Below are 19473 nucleotides of genomic sequence, written 5' to 3' on the forward strand. Positions count from 1 at the left end.
AAAAATAATAATTTGATGTCATGCTTTCCTTGACATGAACGTCCTGCAGCAAATTGACGTGTACAGCCTCGACCTTTCCCATCAATCCCCACGTGAGAAGGACAAGAAGCTCCACCACCAAGAAGAAGACAATGGAAATGCTGCATCTCCTCTTTTTTTTTTTTTTTTTGCCTTTCTTTTCTTTAATTATTAGCAGTTAAGTGTTTTCGGGGCTGCGATCCAAGTATTATTCCCTAAATCCAATCCTGACAATGAGTGGTTGGCTTGCAGTTCCCTGGGAGGGGAGGAGGGAGAGGAGGCTGTGTGCAGCCATTGGGAGGACAGCGGAGGGGATGGTTCTCTTTAAACAGAAGGGGATGGCTTGTCAGGGCTTTAGGGGCAGGTGTAGCTGAATCGTGGAGCTGCATTCTGCATCTGACTGTCACTACACTACACCATACCATCATCAGCTCTATGGGACCAGGAGGAATGGAGACAGCCCTGCTACTTCTTCTAGGCAGCATAGTAAGTCTACCCATTATATCTCATCCATCCTATACATCTCTACCACCCCAATATGGATTTTTAGATGCTCTGATCTCACCGGCGTGATAACTGAATCTAGCAATTATTTGGCATTTCACTATTATAGGGCAATCATTATTTTACCTATGGGCACATTTGACATTTCGGACATTTGCGACTTCCCCATCACATGCTGCATATTGATCTTAATGCATGCTGGATTATTATGCGTGTTTATGTTGTTAAAGGTGATTCTTCCATTGTGTGTCCTATACTAGTCCTGTTGTGCAGTCTATACGGGTTTGGCTTGGGGATAATGCAGTGATAATTACCTTTCTGAGGCTCAGATTTCGGTGGAAGCTGCACAATGCTATTTAGTGCACAGGCTAGTCCCAAAGCCTTCGCCCCCCTCTCCATGTACAGATCCATTAATGCAATATATCAGCTGGCTAGTTGGTGTATGGAAACTGTCATTCCCTTCTGCTCCTCCTCTCTGCTTGGCTCTGGCTTCTCTCTCTCTTAGTTTTCTATTTGTATGCTGTGTTTTATGACATTGCATTTGTAACTTACAGAACAGTCTGTATCATATCTCCTGTCCTGTATGGAAAGTTTTGAGATCCAGCTAATAGTCAGAAATCCCAGATCTGTACTTGTGTGATTCAATCCAGTAGAGCAGTCTTTCTCAGCTAGGGTTCCTCCAGAGGTTGCAAGGGGTCCATTGTCATGTTCATGACACCAATGATTTTCTTTTAGCTATCTAGGAAATTCTTCTCATTGGCCACCAATGTAAGGAGTATTCTTCCTACTAACTGGCAATGAAAGGGGGTATTCTTCCTATTGACCATCAATGTAAGGGACATTCTTCCTATTCACCATCAATGTAAGGGACATTCTTCCTATTGACCATCAATGTAAGGGATATTCTACCTGTTGGCCACTAATGTAAGGAGCTTTCTTGCCACTAACCACCAAGCTTTGTGCATTCTACCCACTGACCACCAGTGCATGGGGCATTCTTCCTCTTGACCACCAGTGTAAGGAGCATTCTTCCCACTGACCACCAGAATCGGGGACATTCTTCCCACTGGCTACCAATGTAAGGAGCATTCTTCCCACTGACCACCAGAATTGGGGACATTCTTCCCACTGGCTACCAATGTAAGGAGCATTCTTCCCACTGACCACCAATATAGGGTACATTCTTCCCACTGACCACCAATATATGGGACATTCTTCCCACTGACCACCAATATATGGGACATTCTTCCCACTGGCCACCAATATATGGGACATTCTTCCCACTGACCACAAATATAAGGGACATTCATCACACTGACCACCAATGGAAGGAGCATTCTTCCTCTTGACTACCAATATATGGGACATTTTTCCCACTGACCATCAACATAAGGGACAGTCTTCCCACTGACCACCGACCTAAGGGACATTCTTCCCACTGACCACCAATGTAAGGAGCATTCTTCCTTTTGAGCATCGATATAAGGGACATTATTCCCACTGACCACCAATGTGAAGTGCATTCTTCCCACTGACCACCAATGTAAGGAGTAATCATCCCACTGAACGCCATATGTAAGGAGCATTCTTTTCACTGACCACCTATATATGGGACATTCTTCCCACTGGCCACCAATGTAAGGAGTATTTATCCCACTGACCACCAATTTAGAGACATTCTTTCCACTGACTACAAAATATAAGGCACATTCTTCCCACTGACAACCAATGTAAGGGGCATCTTTCCTACTGATCACCAATGTAACAAGTATTCTTCCCACTGACCACCAATGTAAGGGACATTCTTCTAATTGACTACAAATGTAAGGGACATTCTTTCCATTGACCACCAATGTAAGGGACATTCTTTCCATTGACCACCAATGTAAGGGACATTCTTTCCACTGACCACTAATGTAAGGGACATTCTTGACATTGACCCTATATGTAAGGGAAATTCTTCTGGCAGACCATGTGCTGTAGATATAGTAATTAAATGCAGGGGATTCTTGTGACTGTTAAGATATCTTAGGGGTTTCTCCATGTTAAAAAGTTTGAGAAAGACTGGGATAAAGGTTGGTAAGTTGTATCACCAGTGACTTGTATCTTTTGTAGTCAGTCAGACTTCAGCATTGAGATCCCAGGTCTGCCTACTTGCCATTGACTTTACTAAGAGGGTCTTACCCTTCCAATTACATTTCACTTTGATATCTTGAGATTAACATCTCTGAGAGGTTAAAGGAGCCAGGGGGTGATTTAGAACAATGTTCTCTGTACGTAACTAAGTTATTATTTTTAAATGGTTTAAGCCTTTAAGGAAAACCTGGCAGGACAGACTATAGATGTAGTCATTGCTGACTTGTTTTTTAAGGTGTTTTGTCCAGGGTTGTCACCTATCATCTTGCACTTCTTGGTAATGTGCATATTATTTGAGGGGAACCTCATCAAGTCTTGATCGATAAAGCACCAAGTAGCTATGCAAGGGTAAGGATGACAGCTTTGGGGAATGCACCTTCATAAACCCATCGGTCCTATGTTTCTGTTATGACAAGCAGTGTTCAAGAGTTTATACATGCTATTTATTACAGGTATTTATTTTGTTCCAACAACTTACGCATGTTTTTTATGCTTTACACATACATTTTTACATTTACATTAGTCTTTGCCCCCAAGATGCTTATAATCTAAGGTCCCTATCTCACATGCTATGCCCGATTTGGACAGGAGCCAATTAACCTACTAGCAAGTGGAGTGTGAGAGAAAATCAGAGTAAACCTATGCAAGCACAAGGAGAACATGCAAACTCCATGCAGATCATGTCCTGGTCAGGGTTTGGACCAAGAACCCCTTGGTGCTAAGCACCTAGCCACTGCACTATTGAAGAACATCCTAAATCCTAATTGTATAGGAGACAAATTTTGGTGTGTGGTTCCGTCCAAAACGAAATATAATCCCATTGCAGAAAAGTTTGCTCTCATTTCTTCTGATCAAGTCACGTCATGTGTCAGTCCTACGAGTGTACCCAATTCTTCAAATTCTGTTGAATGCAACTGGAGTTGTTTGGTGCTAAGGATGCTTCTAGGCACCATGGGTGGTTAACTTGAAACAATTGTGTAACATTGTTCTGAAAAAGTAATGCATTGTGCTAAATCTACTTTATTGGGGTTACTGGACAGGAAAGTCAGCTATTGTATAAAAATGTTTCTTACGTGGCTGAGACAGTTGGGGAAAGACAGAGGTCCATTCTGCTCCACCTACGTTGAACTCAAAACTTTTTATCGGCTTTCGTTATGATGAGATCCTATAGCCTTCACATGTATAGTACTATATATATATATATATATGGGGTTATTTACGAAAGGCAAATCCACTTTGCACTGCAAGTGCACTTGGAAGTGCAGTCGCTCTAAATCTACGTGGTAGATCTGAAATGAGGGGAAGCTCTGCTGATTTTATCATCCAATCATGTGCAAGCTAAAATGCTGTTTTTTATTTTCCTTGCATGTCCCCCCTCGGATCTACAGTGACTTTACTTCCAAGTGCACTTGCAGTGCAAAGTAGATTTTCCTTTAGTAAATAACCCCCATATTGTATTATATGAACAGCGTTCTCATTAAGCTTAAAGTGGTTGTAAATCCTTACAACCAACTTTGACCTACAGGTAAGCCTAGATTAAGGCTTACCTGTAGGTCCAAGAAATATCTCCTAAACCTACATGGTTTAGGAGATATTTGCCGAAAGACAGGCACCGCTGTCTACGGCGCATGTGCCGTGAGTGGCGGCTCCAGTGCCGCTGTTAACGGCGATGTGCCGTGAGTGGCGGCTCCAGCGCGCATGCGCAGGAGTGACGTCGTCGCGGCTTCGCCGAATGACAGAGGCGGATCGGCGAGACCCACCGAGAAGATGGATGCACCGGACTACAGGGGACAGCGGTGACTTCGCTGGCTCCTGTGTCAGGTAAGTGACACATAATGGACTACTATGCGATGCATAGTAGTCCATTATGCTTTACCTTTGCAGGGAATGTAAAAGGAAGTAAACCCATCAGGGTTTACTTCCTCTTTAAGTCTCATTAAATTTGCTTTGTTGGGTAGTTACTCCTGTTCCTATGTCCATTGTTTTTGCATGTCTTAATTTTGTATCCTATGTCCAGTGTTTTTGCATGTCTTCATTTTCTTTGATGTTTTTAAACAAATCTTTATTTTTGTAATTATTTCTAAACAACCTTAGCACTCTATTTCTAAACAACGTTAGCATTATCGTCCCATATAAGGTTTGTTCCATTGAAAACTTTAGCACTGTACTTCCCTGGTGGTTTCAAGCTTTGAGTGACTTTGTATTATTCTCTGCACTTGTGAAGTTTCAGCGTTGGATTCAGAGTGAGCGTATTTTGTACAGCTCGGGGATTTGAAAGAGGGAAATCTTGAATGAACACGATTTGGGAGGGGATATTGCAAAAGGCTGGTATTAGGGATCTGATGCAGCTGGGAGGGATGAAAGGGGATTGCTGTGTGCTTGTGAATTAGGAAGAAGAATTATGAATGGATCTGTCAGTGCTAGTGGGTGGAAATGGGAGGATGGCGAGGTGGGTTCGGTTTTTTTTGGAAGCCGTGCTGGGAGGTAGAGCTGGTTTTCTGAGCCTTTCTGTGTTGATCGGTGGAAGATTAGGCAGATTTGCTCCTACGTGTTGTATTTAGCTGTTAATGGTGAGGGATTCTTTAGCTGTTTTTTTGTAACTAGTACAAAATGAGGAGTAAGACTTCAGGGGGGTGACAAAATCTGCAACACTGGTCACTTTTAGGGTCGATTCGCATCACATCTATGCAGTGCGTTTAAGGTGCGTTACAATTGAACACTATAAATTGGACATTTTCTTGAAAACGCATCAAAGATACAGCAAGAAGGATTTATTTCAATGCACCGCACCTAAAAAGGTACAGGTGTAAATGGAGCCTAAAATTTTCAGCAGGCTAAAAATGTATGCATTTGTTCAAACCGAACTCTAGACACTCCATAATCAGAAATATATCATTGAATTTATTGTGGAAATGCAAGCAGTATAAGTTCCACGCAACTATCTTTCAAAATCTAGTGTGTGTACAGCTACACTGCCAGTCTCTGCCATTTATTTGGGACCTGATAGAGACTAGTTTCGCAATTGCACATGTGCAGCAGAATTATGCTCGTGCACCCAAGCGCCACAATTTCTGGCAGCTGAACACTATAGCTGTCCATGTGCATAGGCTGCATCATGTTTCGTATGTGTGTGCACCTTTGGTAACTCACTGCCTTTAGGGATTTCTACATCACACCTATCCCAGGAGGCAGTGGGGTCTGGCCTAGGCTGGAAAGCAGGAAGTGCTGCTTTGCAGCACATAAATCAATAAAAAGCTTCAAATTATATATATTTTTTAAACATTTTACTGAGTAAAGTTCCACTTTAACATTCATGCAAAGGAGATAAACTTCTGGGTAATGCTATAGAGATTGCTACTATCACTTAATCAGCAGAGCACGGAGTCTCAGTTCGGCATGCTCTCAGATGCTGAACTGCAATCCACAACAGAAAATTTGCTGTACAGGCATACCCCACTTTTAAGTACACAATGGGGTTTATTTACTAAAGTTAGAAAGTGCAAAATCAGTCTCACTTCTGCATAGAAACCAATGAGCTTCCAGGTTTTATTACCAAAGCTTAATTGAACAAGCTGGGTTTAGAAGCTCTTTGGTTTCTATGCAGAAGTGAGCCTGATTTTGCACTTTCCAGCTTTAGTAAATAAACCCCATTGTGTACTTAAAAGTGGGGTATGCCTGTACCAGACTTTTAACACCAAAAAAGAACACAGATAATTTTAAGTACGTTACTTTCTTTGCAAAACTGAGTGGGAAGTTCAGATTATACTGTTAGCCGAGATTCCGACAACCAAATCCGTCGGATTTTGTCCGAAACTGTTGCATACACACGGTCGGACAAAGTTGTCGGAAAATCCGACGTGATGACGTTATTTTGTTACGACGGGACTACATTCACGCTAGTAGCCAATAGCTTTGGTGTAGGAATTTGATCTGAGCATGCGTGGCACTTTGTCCGATCGGAATTCTCTACACATGATCGGAGTATGTCCGATCGGAGCATTTTGTTGGAAAATTTTACAAACAAGTTGGAAAATTTGGTCCGTCAGATACTCCGACGGAAACAGTACGATGGTGACCACACACAGTCGGAATATCCGACAAAACGGTCCGATCGGACACATTCCGTCGGAATCTCCGACCGTGTGTACAAGGGCTTAGAAGAATGTGTTTTTTGTCTGCTAGGGCTACAAAGGAAATGAGAGACGCTCAAGCCATACTGTTGCTTATGACCTCTTGCAATTTATAGTGGCCCTTTGGATTTAATATTTTCCAGGTTACTGAAATAAGATCATCCTTTCTCAACCTTCTGTAACATGGAGATAACTTCCTGGTCTCAGGAAACCCCTGCCAATAATTACTGTAGCTACAGCTCACAGTACATTAGTGTGGTGGTCTATGGGTAGAATGTCCCTTACATTGGTGGTCAATTAGAAGAATGTCCCTTACATTGGTGATCAGTGGGATGAAGGTCCCTTACATTAGTGATCAGTGGGAAGAATGTCTCTTACATTGGTGATCAGTGGGAAGAATGTTCCTTACATTGGTGATCAGTGGGAAGAATGTCCAACGTAAGAAGAAACCAGTGGGAAGAAACCACCTACGTAAGAAGCATTCTTCCCACTGATCACCAATATAAGGGACATTCTTTCCACTTTCTGGTCTCAGGAAACCCCTGCCAATAATTACTGTAGCTACAGCTCACAGTACATTAGTGTGGTGGTCTATGGGTAGAATGTCCCTTACATTGGTGGTCAATGGGTAGAATGTCCCTTACATTGGTGGTCAATTAGAAGAATGTGGAAAGAATGTCCCTTACATTGGTGATCAGTGGGAAGAATGTCCCTTATATTGGTGGTCAGTGGGAAGAATATCCCTACGTTGGTATCAGTGGGAAAAATGTCCCTTACATTGGTGATTGGTGGGAAACATGTGGCTTACATTGGTGGTCAGTGAGAAGAATTTCCTTTACATTATTGGTTAGTGTTAACAATGCTTCTTACATTGGTGATCAGTGGAAGGAATTCTCACTTACAGGTCATAAGTGTCAATGACTACATATCTGAAAGGCAGAAATTTCTACTTGCTCAAGGAACCGTAACAACATCTATAGCGGCCTGTCCTCCAGTGTTGAAAAGAGCCCTAGAGTCCCTCCAGAGGTTGCTAGGGGTTCCCTGAGAAATCCACAGTTTTGTACTCTAATATAGGTAACCACTGACACTAATGATCTTTTTAGCTAACTGTACAGGAAGCATTCTTCCCATTGACCATTGATGCGAGGAACGTTCTTTCCAATGGCCACTAATGTATAGAGTGTTCTTTTAACTAACCACCAGTGTAATGAGCATGCTTCCCATCAGAGTAGTGAGACTCTTCTCACAGTTACCACCAATTTGAAGGGACTCTTCTCCCACTGACTACTAATCAAAGGAAGCTTGTCTCTACTGACCATTTATGTAAGGGAGGATTTTATTGACTGCTGATGCACAAGTCAGTTGATTTAATGTTCACACTAACGTCCCATGAGCTGTAGTTGCAATGGGGGTTATTTACTAAAGGAAAATCCACTTTGTACTGCAAGTGCACTTGGAAGTGCAGTCCCTGTAGATCCGAGGGGGACATGCAAGGAAAATAAAAAGCATTTTAGCTTGCACATGATTGGATGATAAAATCAGCAGAGCTTCCCCTCATTTCAGATCTACCCTTTAGATTTAGAGTGACTGCACTTCCAAGTGCACTGTCCTGTCAGTGCCCTTTCAAGTGCGCTTGCAGTGCAAAGTGGATTTGCCTTCCGTAGATAACCCCCAATGACTTTTAGCAGGGGTTCTTTGAGATGTAAAGGTTATTTCAAGGGTTCCTCCATATTAAAAAGGTTGGTAAAGGTTTCTCTAGGGGGAACCCTAGCGTTCCACGGAACCCTGGTTGAGAAAGACAGATGTAGATCAAGATTTTTGGCTTTATTCTGACTTTAGTTTCCAGGCCTGGGACTCAGAAAGCACTGAAGCCATTGGATCAGCCTGACAGTTGGGTACATAGAATCTGTAGAAGTAGAGGTCAAGATAGCTTTCATACTCCTCTCAGGTTTCCTTTAACTACAGATATCAAATGAAAGTTAGAAATCTGAAGGACACTGTCACACGGTTGGATTTGATTTCATCTGCTGTTTGTAGCTGTACTGTCAATTTAAGTAGAGGCAGCTTATTTTTTATTTTTTTTCATTTACTTACACTATAGGATACCAAAAAACAACAAGTGACAGTTGCCTGATCCAGATATTTTTATCATGTCTTCATGTTTCAGGTATCCGTGTGTTTATCATCATTTTCATTGTGTTTTATGACTATTTTTAATAGCTTTACATATTTACGGGTGCCCTGCAGACACAGTTGGCTGCCAGCTGTCAGGGTTACAAAACAAATATTCAATTACTATTGTTTCCACATGAAAAGATATCGCTGGGGGGTCTATACATTGTAAAGTTACAAGAACCTCCCTTGTCCACTCTATAGGGTAAACAGGAGCACTCAACCAATGCATGTGTTCCCGTTGGTGTGACAGCTGAGCTATGTCAATCAGTGCCTTCGATTGGTTGGACCATGCCTGCATGTCCTGCCTTCCATTGCCAACGGGCAAATTTAATGTGCCAGATAACTATGTCATGTATGGATAGTGGAAAGAGCAGAATAGGAATAGCAGCATAGTCTAATAAGGACCATGTGAATCACATTATACAGAAAGAATTAGTAATAACATTCACTAATATATGTATTAGGTTACACAGCGGCTATCGTAACGAAGTATATTAGGATAAACCTTTGATCACAGGGATGACATATGTACAGCAGATTTCCTGTTGGTAACCTTAGGCCAACGGCAGGAGAAGATGAGAGATGAGAACTCTTTGTCTTGTTGCCAGAACCAATCGTAATTTTTGTCCCATGGTGGAATTTGTAAATTCATCATAGAATCAGCGATTGTCCCCTCTACTGTGGGCAAAGTGGGCCGATCTAAAGGTGACATCTGACGTTTTCAAGAATTCTTTCAAAGCTGGTCTACACAGGTCTTTCTTTGTGTCTGAACATCTTTCCTTTTCCATACAAGCCAAAGTTAAGTTGAAAACAGCTGGAAGCAACTCTAATGCCGTGTACACATGACCGGTTTTCCCATCGGAATAAACTCTGAAGGTTTTTCCGACGGAATTCTGACGGAATTCCACTGAAACTGTCTTGCGTACACACGATCACACCAAAGTCCGACCGTCAAGAACGCGGTGACGTACAGCGCGTATGACAGGACTAGAAAAAGGAAGTGGTCAGTAGCCAATAGCTTCCGTCTCGTACTTGCTTTAGAGAATGCGTCGCCTTTGGTCCGCCGGAACAGCGTACAGATGAGCGGCTTTCCCGATAGGAATTGGTTCCGTCGGAAAAATTTAGAACATGTTCTATTTCTATGGATGGTTGTATCTGTTGTAAAAAAAATCAGCAATGTGTGTCTTTTTAATCTCCATTTGCAACAACATTTGCAGGTTCATCCTGTTTTCAGTTCATATAAGGTTACTTTTTCACAATTGAAAAATCAGAAACATGTTAAAAATGGATTATAATAGAAGCAAAGCGGGCCCTGTTGGACCAAAATTGAAGCATGTTGTAGCTTTTAAACCAGAAAGAAAGCACAACGGAATGTAAACATCATGTAATGGTTGAAATGTTGCCTCTAAGCCCTTGTACACTCGGTCGGAGATTCCGACAACCAAATCCGTCTGAGTAATTCTGACGGATTAATTCCGGAAGAGGTCCGGAAGTGATGTTGCATACACACAGTTGGACTAAGTTGTCGGAAAATCCGATTGTACATAACGTGATGACGTTATTTCATTACGACGGGACTACGTTCAGGCTAGTAGCCAATAGCTTTGGTCTAGGAATTCGATCTGAGCATGCGTGGCACTTTGTCCGTCGGAGTAGGCTACACATGATCGGAGTATGTCCGATCGGAGCATTTTGTCGGAAAATGTTACCGGCAAGTTGGAAAACTTGGTCCGTCAGATATTCCAACGGAAACAGTCCGATGCAGACCACACACAGTCGGAATATCCGACAAAACGGTCCGATAGGACACATTCCGTTGGAATCTCTGACTGTGTGTACAAGGGCTTATACATGTTATATGTATATCAACTTTGTTTGCTATTGCTCTCCACTGGAAGACTCCCGTAGTGCCCCTACCCTCCATCCGAGACAGGGTGGATATGATTATGATAATGGAGAGAATTTTGTATACCCTACAAGATAAAATGCACCTATTTGAATGTAGATGGGGAGCCTACAATACCCATAGACATACTTACTTACTTAAGTGAAAGTTTGGGTGTAGGACCCTGTGGTGCCAAAATGTTGTGGAATTATAAAGTGCAATAATTAGTTTGCTGAGTATGGGGGATAATTTCTAGGCAGTTTAAATGTTAACGGCATTTTTGATGAATAGACCATCCAAAATATATTTTTTCTGCTGGTAGGTGGAGTGGTCTACTGACTAATGGCACCTCTTGGGGACACCAGAGGCAGGATATATTGGTGAGTTCCCAACTCTACCACACACAGCCTCAGAGTCTTAATCCCCGTGAAGGTTCTAAGTCTCGGAGAAATCTATATATTCATTTCCAGCATATATCAGAGGTTGACATATCAGTTATGGGTGGATCGGATGGACGAAGTTGATGCTTTGTTTGTACAACTGAGTGCTAGATTAACATGTCAAGTACTAAAGCACGGTGATTCTAAACACAAGCTCAGGACTGAATACTGACAGGGAATACAGTGCTTTAATCTTGACAAGTATTTCAGAAATGTATTAGTGAAATGACATGTGGAATGTCCAGAGGTTATTTAAAGAATGTAAAACAACAATTACTGTGTTTATAGGTCTCTTGACTTCAGTAGTCCAAATTATCAGTAAAAACAGAGGCGGGTCTGAATCTTTCAAAAGACAGGTGTAATATAATACTTACATAAGCAAACTAATTACGTATGTGTAAAAAGACACTAGCATCCAATCAGAACAATCCAAGTAAGATCTGGCCATTATAGGGTTACAGCACTTTGCATATCATGATTGCTCTTGGCACAACCTCAATCCAAACATCAGTACAACACTTGGCCAAGGATTAGGCTGTTTACAGATATAGCCTGAGGGTTTCTGAAGTTGTACACAATTGTTTTGGCCAAGGATTGTGCTGTTTAGAAGTACACATTGAAGGTTTATTAAGTTGTACGTGACTGTCCTGGCCAATTATTGAGCTGTTTAGAGATACACCTTGAGGGTGTCTGAAGTTGAACGTGATTGTCTTAACCAAAGATTGGGCTGTTTAGAGATACACCTTGAGGGTTTCTGAAGTTGTACGTGATTGTCTTGACCAAGGATAGAGCTGTTTATAGACACACTTTGAGGGTGTGGTTGTTTTGGTCAAGGATTGGGCTTTTTAGAGATACAAAAGTGTTACTAAACCCACAACAGTAAAATCAGTCTGTATATGCAGTAAAGCATGCTTGTTATACTCACTGTGGGACCTAAGGGGTTAATCCTCTACATTGTGTATAAAGACTGTTTGATCTTGTATGCACGGATCCTCTTCTTCTTCCACTGACTCCAGAATAGGTCCGGATAAGACAGAGTTACTGGAGTCAGGCTGCACATGCTCAGTTTGGTTTGAATTGCTTTCTTTGAAGAGTGCATGTGATCAGCACAGGATCAATCAACACTGTCCAGACAGAGGGTCAGGGGTCCTGGAACTGATAGAAGTCACAAGACTGCTATATACTGCTGATGAGAAAAGGAATTTAGCAGTTTATAGTTACCAAAATAATTGCATGTCCATGTTTTGTGTACTGTGGGAGACCAGCTTTAGTCAATGCAGAGTCCTGGTTTAGTAGCACTTTAAGGTGTTTCTGAAGTTGCACGTGATTGCCTAGGCCAAGGATTGGGCTGTTTAGAGATATACCCTGAGGGTTTCAGAAGTTGCATGTGATTGTTTTGACCAAGTATTGAGTTGTTTAGAGATACACCTTGAAGGTTCATGAAGCATGTATATGATTGTCTTGACCAAGGGTTGGGCTGTTTCGAGACATACCTTGAGGGTTCATGAAGCATGTATGTGATTGTTTTGACCAAGGATTGGGCTGTTGTCACAAATGTCACCTCAATGCAGGTGGTCAGGCACTATAGCTAGCTATTGTGTGCTTCACCTATAGCAGCCCCCTTCCCCTTAAGACCAGCAAGCGTACTGGTACTTGTTTGCCCCCAACCAAGCAAACAACAGACTACTTGCAGTTTAGCAGACAGATAGCTTGGTTCTAAGACGGTCCAGGTAATAAGGTAGGCTGAGTTCAGGGAATAGTCCAATATCCGATCCGGGTCATACACAGGGAAGTCCAACAGCAAAGCAAGACCAACAAATGGGAGGCTTGAAAAGGAACAATGTAGGTAACTTTCTATATCACAAGCAAGGGATAGAGTGTTTGGTTTGCTTATATCAGGTGACTGATCAGATCAATCATCGTTCTGGTGAACACAGACAGGAGAAAAGAAACAGCCAAGACCCGGGTGCTGGAATGAGGAACAGGGGCACTAAGTGATCATGACATTAGCCCCTCTGAGGAAGTACATGGATCCATGAGGTCAGGCTGGTTAGCAGGGGACATGTCACAGGGATCAAGCTGGACAGGTGACACACAAGTTCAGCACTGCAGTCTCCATCAGTCTTTTTGGCATTTAATACTTCCATCCACTGCATGCTGTGTTTCCAGCCTCCAAACCCTACATCACAAAAGTAATGAGCAGATACCTAGGCATCAGATGAAGGAACCATAGTGCATTGCGGGACACAAGCATCTGAAAGTGTTGCATGCTGAAGAGACTGACAGAGGCTGTAACGCTGGAATAGGGGTTAAATAGGAGACATAGGCTGTCAACAGGGTCTCTATAACTGTAGAAGGAAGAAAGTAGCAAACCACATATCCAAATTGCTCTAGTACAATGGTGGGCTAATTTGGGATGGGTGGTGTCTCCCTAACTGTCATTCCTGTGGAGACATCAACCTGCTATGTTGCTTAGGTTTCAATTTACATTTTAGTACTTTTTACAATAGTACAATAAGTGAATTTTTGAACGGATACTCATCTCCGTCAATTTCAGAAGCACGCACGACTGGTTTTTGGCTCTCCCAGTACATCTGAGCTTTCGCTTTTCTAGTTAAAACATTAAAGAAGGCCAGAACAACATTCCTAAAGGCTGTTAACTACTCCACCCTCAACCACATACAGCTATAGACCTGTCATATTGTACATACAATGAAGACAGGTACAACAAAAAATAACAGTAAAGAACATTTCATGTTTTCAAAATAAACCTGCCCAGGTCAAAGACCCAGCTCTCGTAGATACAGATATACATAGTGGAGGTGTAAACTTCTCTTAATTTTAGACGTGATTGATTGTAATCCATTTATGATAGATAAAACTCATTTGGCGGTGTCAGTTACACTGTCAAGTTTATTGTGAGTAGGGCTGAACAAAATTGGGAGTTTTCATTTCCTTAAAATTTCTGTAAAAATGTCCAGATTTTGGCGAATGTTGCCATTGCATTGAAGTCAATGGAGAATGCAAAGTTAGGGTGGCTTCAAGTAAGTGTTAGGAAGTCTATCCAGTGCATGAGGTGCCAACAATGGATTCATGTAGGGGTCTCCCCTCATGCCTAAACCACCATACTAGAGATAGTTGGTCAACATCTAAGGGTGAGTGCACATCCATGTGGGGCACCCAGTTTGAGCACAAGTCTATGGAGCATGAATTGTTTTATACTGAGCACAAGCACCTAAGAACACAACATTTGTTGAGATTGCAAAGGACATTTTAATGTGTGTTCTCTTTTTTTTTTTTAGGATTAAACTGTTATCACCTAGAGCAATGATTTATTTATTATCTGCATTTGCTATTTAGCAAGTTTCTACTGCAGCTATTGTAATTCATTTTACATTTTTTAGCACTTTGTGGTATTCACAATTTGTATTTCCTTGGCGCCAAGCATCATTATTGTATATAAATTTTGTTATCAGCTAGCGCTGTTTTTTTTTTCACTTAAAAACAAAGATTGGCAACCACATGTAAATTGTGAATACTGTATAACATCGCCGTAGCTTCTTCCACTGCAGTTGGATGTTGCGAAAGGCAATTATTACTTTAGCTGTTTGATTGGTCTAATGCTGTTGGATTTTCTTCAGTAGTACTTGGATCAGTAATTCATTTGCTAATGTAGGGGTTAACAAACAAGCAGCTCCCATGAAAGGCTGCAGTTTGTTATTAATGTTCTTTTAAGAACATTCAAGGACCCCTGCACCGGTGTGGAGACTAGATTAGAGGTGAACAAATATCCACACAAACTGCCAAATCCAGAAATGCAGACTTGAATTGGGTTTGACAATACACCTTTTATCAGCATGTGTGTATATGTGAAAATAGCAGAAAATAGCAGGAAGTGATGATACTATAGGAGATGTGTATTGACATCATTGTAGTACAACTCTCAGTGACGTAACTTAGGTTGCCTGAAAGTGGCCAATAAAAGCAAGGGCTCGTGATTTAGAGCAGAAGTAGGCAACCCTCGGCAGGTGGAGAGCTACCTAGATAGCATTGATAAAATCAAAGATCAATAGGATGCAGCATGTTTTTTGTTTTTTTTTATAGAGTTTACCTAGCAAGGCCTCAATAAAAATTAAGGAAGGGTGAAAGAGTAGAGGGATCAGTAGTAATTAAGAAAGAGTTCAGAGGACAGTAGTAAGTATTGCAGTGTTTACAGGTCAATAATATGTAACACAGAGTGCAGGTGTTAGAAGAAAGTAATGCACAATGCAGATCTCAGTAGTATAGTATGTAATATATATAGTAGGTGCAGGGGTCAGGAATAAGTAAACCAAAGTACAGGGCTCAGTAGTATTTAACAGGGATCAGTGTTATGTAATGCAGATTTCAGGAGTAAGTAACCCAGGGTTCATGGGGTCTGTAATATATAATGCAGGTTCAGTGGTATTTAATGACTCCAGGCAAACTTCTAAATTCACAGATACATTAAAGGGAGCCATGTAACCTCTCAAATGATTTGTATTTCTGTCCTTTCCATAACCCAGCTGTGTACAATATGGTAATGTCCTCTCTGCAATCTCAGTCTTCTGATTGAACAGTGAAAGAGTAAGTAATGTAGAGCTTAGAGACCAGGAGTATGTAAGGCAGAGTTCCAGGAATCAGGAGTAAGTAATGCAGAGTTCAGAGGTCCATAGTATGCAATGCAGAGTGCAGGGGTCAGCAGTAAATAATAGTGCAGAATTCAAGAGTAACTAACACATATCTTCCCCAACAAGCCGTGTCCGCCCCCTCCCCAGCCCAGCACTCCAGTGAGTGATGGAGAAGTAGAGCAGAGATTGGCAACTGACAGTCACCATTCTCCGTTTGGAGCAGACTGAGAAATGAGTGATCAGCGGTCATGTGATCGCTCAGTTCTTGGTATTAGAGGCGATGTGGGACAGCTGCAACTTCACACAGATACTGCAGCATGGAGGTGATTATGTATGCTTATTTTTCCAAAAGCCCATACTTCTTAAATTGGTTCTAAAGTCTTAAGGTTTTTTACCTTAATGCATTCTTCACATTAAGGTAAAAAAACCTTCTGAGCTGCAGGATCCCTCCAGCCACCCTTATATTTGCCTGAGCCTGATCCCGATCCAGCAATGTGCACAAGAGCAGCGTCTTGTGATTCTGTCTCCCTCCTCACTAGGCAGATTAGTTTTAGCTGGTACTATTGGCTCCTGCTGCTGTCAATCAAATGATGTAAAGAGTGAGCGGGGATATGAAGTGAGCCTGCGTGAGTGCCCCCATAGAACTTTCTATGGGGACACTCGTCAAAAAGGAGGAGCCTGGAGCACTGGCAGGGACCCCCAGAAGAGCTGGATTGGGGCTGCTCTGTGAAAAAACAACAGAGCAGGTAAGTATAACATGTTTATTATTAAAAAAAAAAAAGAAGGCTTAATGTTACTTTAGATGTATCTAAAGCCAAAACTTTTTTTTTGGATCTCCCATTAGGGAGATTTCTCTTCATTTCCTGTCCTATAGACACATCAGGAAGTGAGAGTAAATTCCTCCAAAGTAAGGGGAATCTCTTCTTGGACAGTTGTCACAGCGCAAGCGGCCACATTGGAAGATCTCTCTTTGTTCCCTGTTTTGGTGCCAAATTAAAAACTTGGGATTTTCCTTTACTTTCAGATTCTGTAATGACAGTCACTATATATGAGGTGGAACACAAGCAGCAATAAAAACCTGACAGGAGTTCTATCCTCTCACTACTTTATAAAAAAAATGTTTGGCATCAGATTTACATTAATTCAGAGTTTTTGCAGTAGAGTATGCTTCTAAGAGAATGTCTTCCTTATAGGAACTAGTTATCCCCATCTGTCATCCTTCCATAGGACAATAAAGGGTGAAAATCCAGCAGCTTCTTCTCTTACTGATGGCACCTTGCCTTCGCTCACACTCAGTGCATACCTATACATACATTCAATTGACCAGATCCCAAGAGTCACACCCGCAGGATATAGATAATTCCCTGAGCAGGTCCGGAACTGAATCTAAGTGATTCACCCTAGTTTTGTAAAGAGCAAAAAGCAAGTCAACACATACTTTAAGGATCTCTGACGGTGTTCATTTGCATACCTGTTCGTGTGTTAAATTTTGTGATCGTGTTTTTTTTTTTTGCATGTTTACACAGGCTTGTTTGTGTGTGTTTTCTGTAGAATTTTGAGTCATGTTTAGACTAGGTTTTATGTTTATTGGGTTTCTCATTTGTGCATATGTGTTACTGTAGATGATCTGTTTTAGGACATCGGAGCAATGTTCAAAGTTACAGTTAGGTTAAAAAAAGACCATCTAGTTCAAGCAATAAATAGAAAACCTTCATATACACAATCCTATACTACAGCTGATCCAGAGGAAGGCAAATAAAAAACCCAATAAAGGATGATCCAATTTCCTACAGAGAGGGAAAAAATTCCTTCCTGATCGCTCAGTGGTTCTCCACTGATGTCTATGGTATAGGAACCCAGTTATACACACACAACAACACACGGCTACATTGCAAAAGTCTGTACATTGATGCATTCCGAGCTGTCAAATGCAATGCTGACCTGCACTACTGTATGTATGCGGGTGTGCAATATAGTTGTATCATAATGCCGCGTACACACGACCGGACTTTTCAACATCAAAAGTCAGACGGAATGATTCCGGCAGACCATTCGATCGTGTGTGGGCTGCAGCGGACTTTTGATTTGCAAAAGTCTGACAGACTTTAGAAATGGAACATGTTTCAAATTTTTCTTCCAGAACTCCGCCGAACCCAGTTCCTACCGAGAAATCCGCTCGTGTGTATGGTAGTCCGACGGACAAAAACCGACGCTAGGGCAGCTGTTGGCTACTGGCTATGAACTTCCTTATTCTAGTCCAGTCGTACGTCATCACATTCAAATCCGTCGGACTTTGGTGTGATTGTGTGTGGCCAAGTCCGTTCATTCGGAAAGTCCGTCAGAACTCTGTCAGAACTCCGTCAGAACTCCATCGAAAGTCTGTCGGCCCTAGTCCCTCGAAAAGTCCGGTCGTGTGTACGTGGCATCAGGCAACATTTTTTACAACGTTGTAGGCTATGCACATGGCGCTCTCACACAAAGCATGTAATTTGTCTATATTATATAAGCTTACATCATGCCTCCCAACTTTCTGAGATGGGAAAAAAGGACATCTTTTAGCACAAATTATTAACATAAAGAACACACCCTGTTACAATCCCCAATCACATTAACCATGAAGAATTTGTGAGCAAATTCTACTTTAAACACACTGTTGTTTTCCATACCATTTCTTTTCCTTCATGCTAGAGTTTGATAGCCAATGCAATCAATTAGAAAAGTTCTGTTGACAATAAAATAGTACATTAACCCCTTTATGACTGCAATATGTCTTTTTAAATCCATATGAAAATTAGCTCCTTGTTATGGGAACGCTAGTGCCTTTGAGAACTAGGGATGTGCAAATGCGGGGGTTATTGTCAAGTCAACTGATGCATACTTACGTTGCTATACTTGGTCTGGACATCTAACCTTGAAAAATGTTTGGTCACAAAAAGGTAAAGCATACAAGTCTGCATGTCAGACCAGGCATAAGTTCAACTGTGGAGGAAAGAGGGTCAAAGGTATATGGTTACAACAGAAGGACAGTTCCTATAAAAAATGCTATATCTTTGAGCCTTGATGACAAAAAAGCTACTGGAATACATCTTTCAAAGGGCTGGCATACAGCACTGCCTGACCAGCTTCTGCTTCTCCACAGTAGCCCACATGGGAAAAATGACCCATTGTTGGAAGAGAGGGAGTCATGGGGAAGGCAAAGTGGTTGCGATTATAAATTGTCCTTCTTCAAACTTTCATCATCTGGGCCTCTCTGTAGAACTGCCTTTCTCAACCTCATTAACCCATGAGAACCACTAAAATAATTTTCAGGTCTTGAGAAACCTTTGCAAAAAAAACTATTTATCGGGGGCCAATAGCAAAATCGTTCCTTACATTGGTGGTCAGTATAAAGAACGTTCCTCATATTGGTGGTCAGTGAACAGAATGAATGCCCACTTACAATGGTGATCAGAATGCCACGCTTACAAACAGCTACAAAAAAGATCATTGGTGTTATGCTGCTGGCTTTGTCAAGTGGCATTATCCCCGAAACTATG

General features: G+C 41.6%; 1 protein-coding gene across 1 annotated transcript in view; it reads left to right on the plus strand.

Moving 5' to 3' along the window:
- The first annotated feature begins 352 nt into the window (after positions 1–352).
- Positions 353–19473, plus strand: part of NGFR (nerve growth factor receptor) — a 139592-nt gene continuing 120471 nt past the window's right edge. Inside the window, exon 1 of the mRNA XM_077459987.1 lies at positions 353–504. Coding sequence (XP_077316113.1) covers positions 454–504 — 51 coding nt within the window. The 5' untranslated portion in view covers positions 353–453. The remainder of the gene's footprint in view (positions 505–19473) is intronic.

Source organism: Lithobates pipiens, unplaced genomic scaffold, assembly GCF_037356315.1.
Source record: "Lithobates pipiens isolate NorthernLeopardFrog02 unplaced genomic scaffold, aLitPip1_a1.2 Scaffold_28, whole genome shotgun sequence".
Lineage (NCBI taxonomy): Eukaryota > Metazoa > Chordata > Amphibia > Anura > Ranidae > Lithobates > Lithobates pipiens.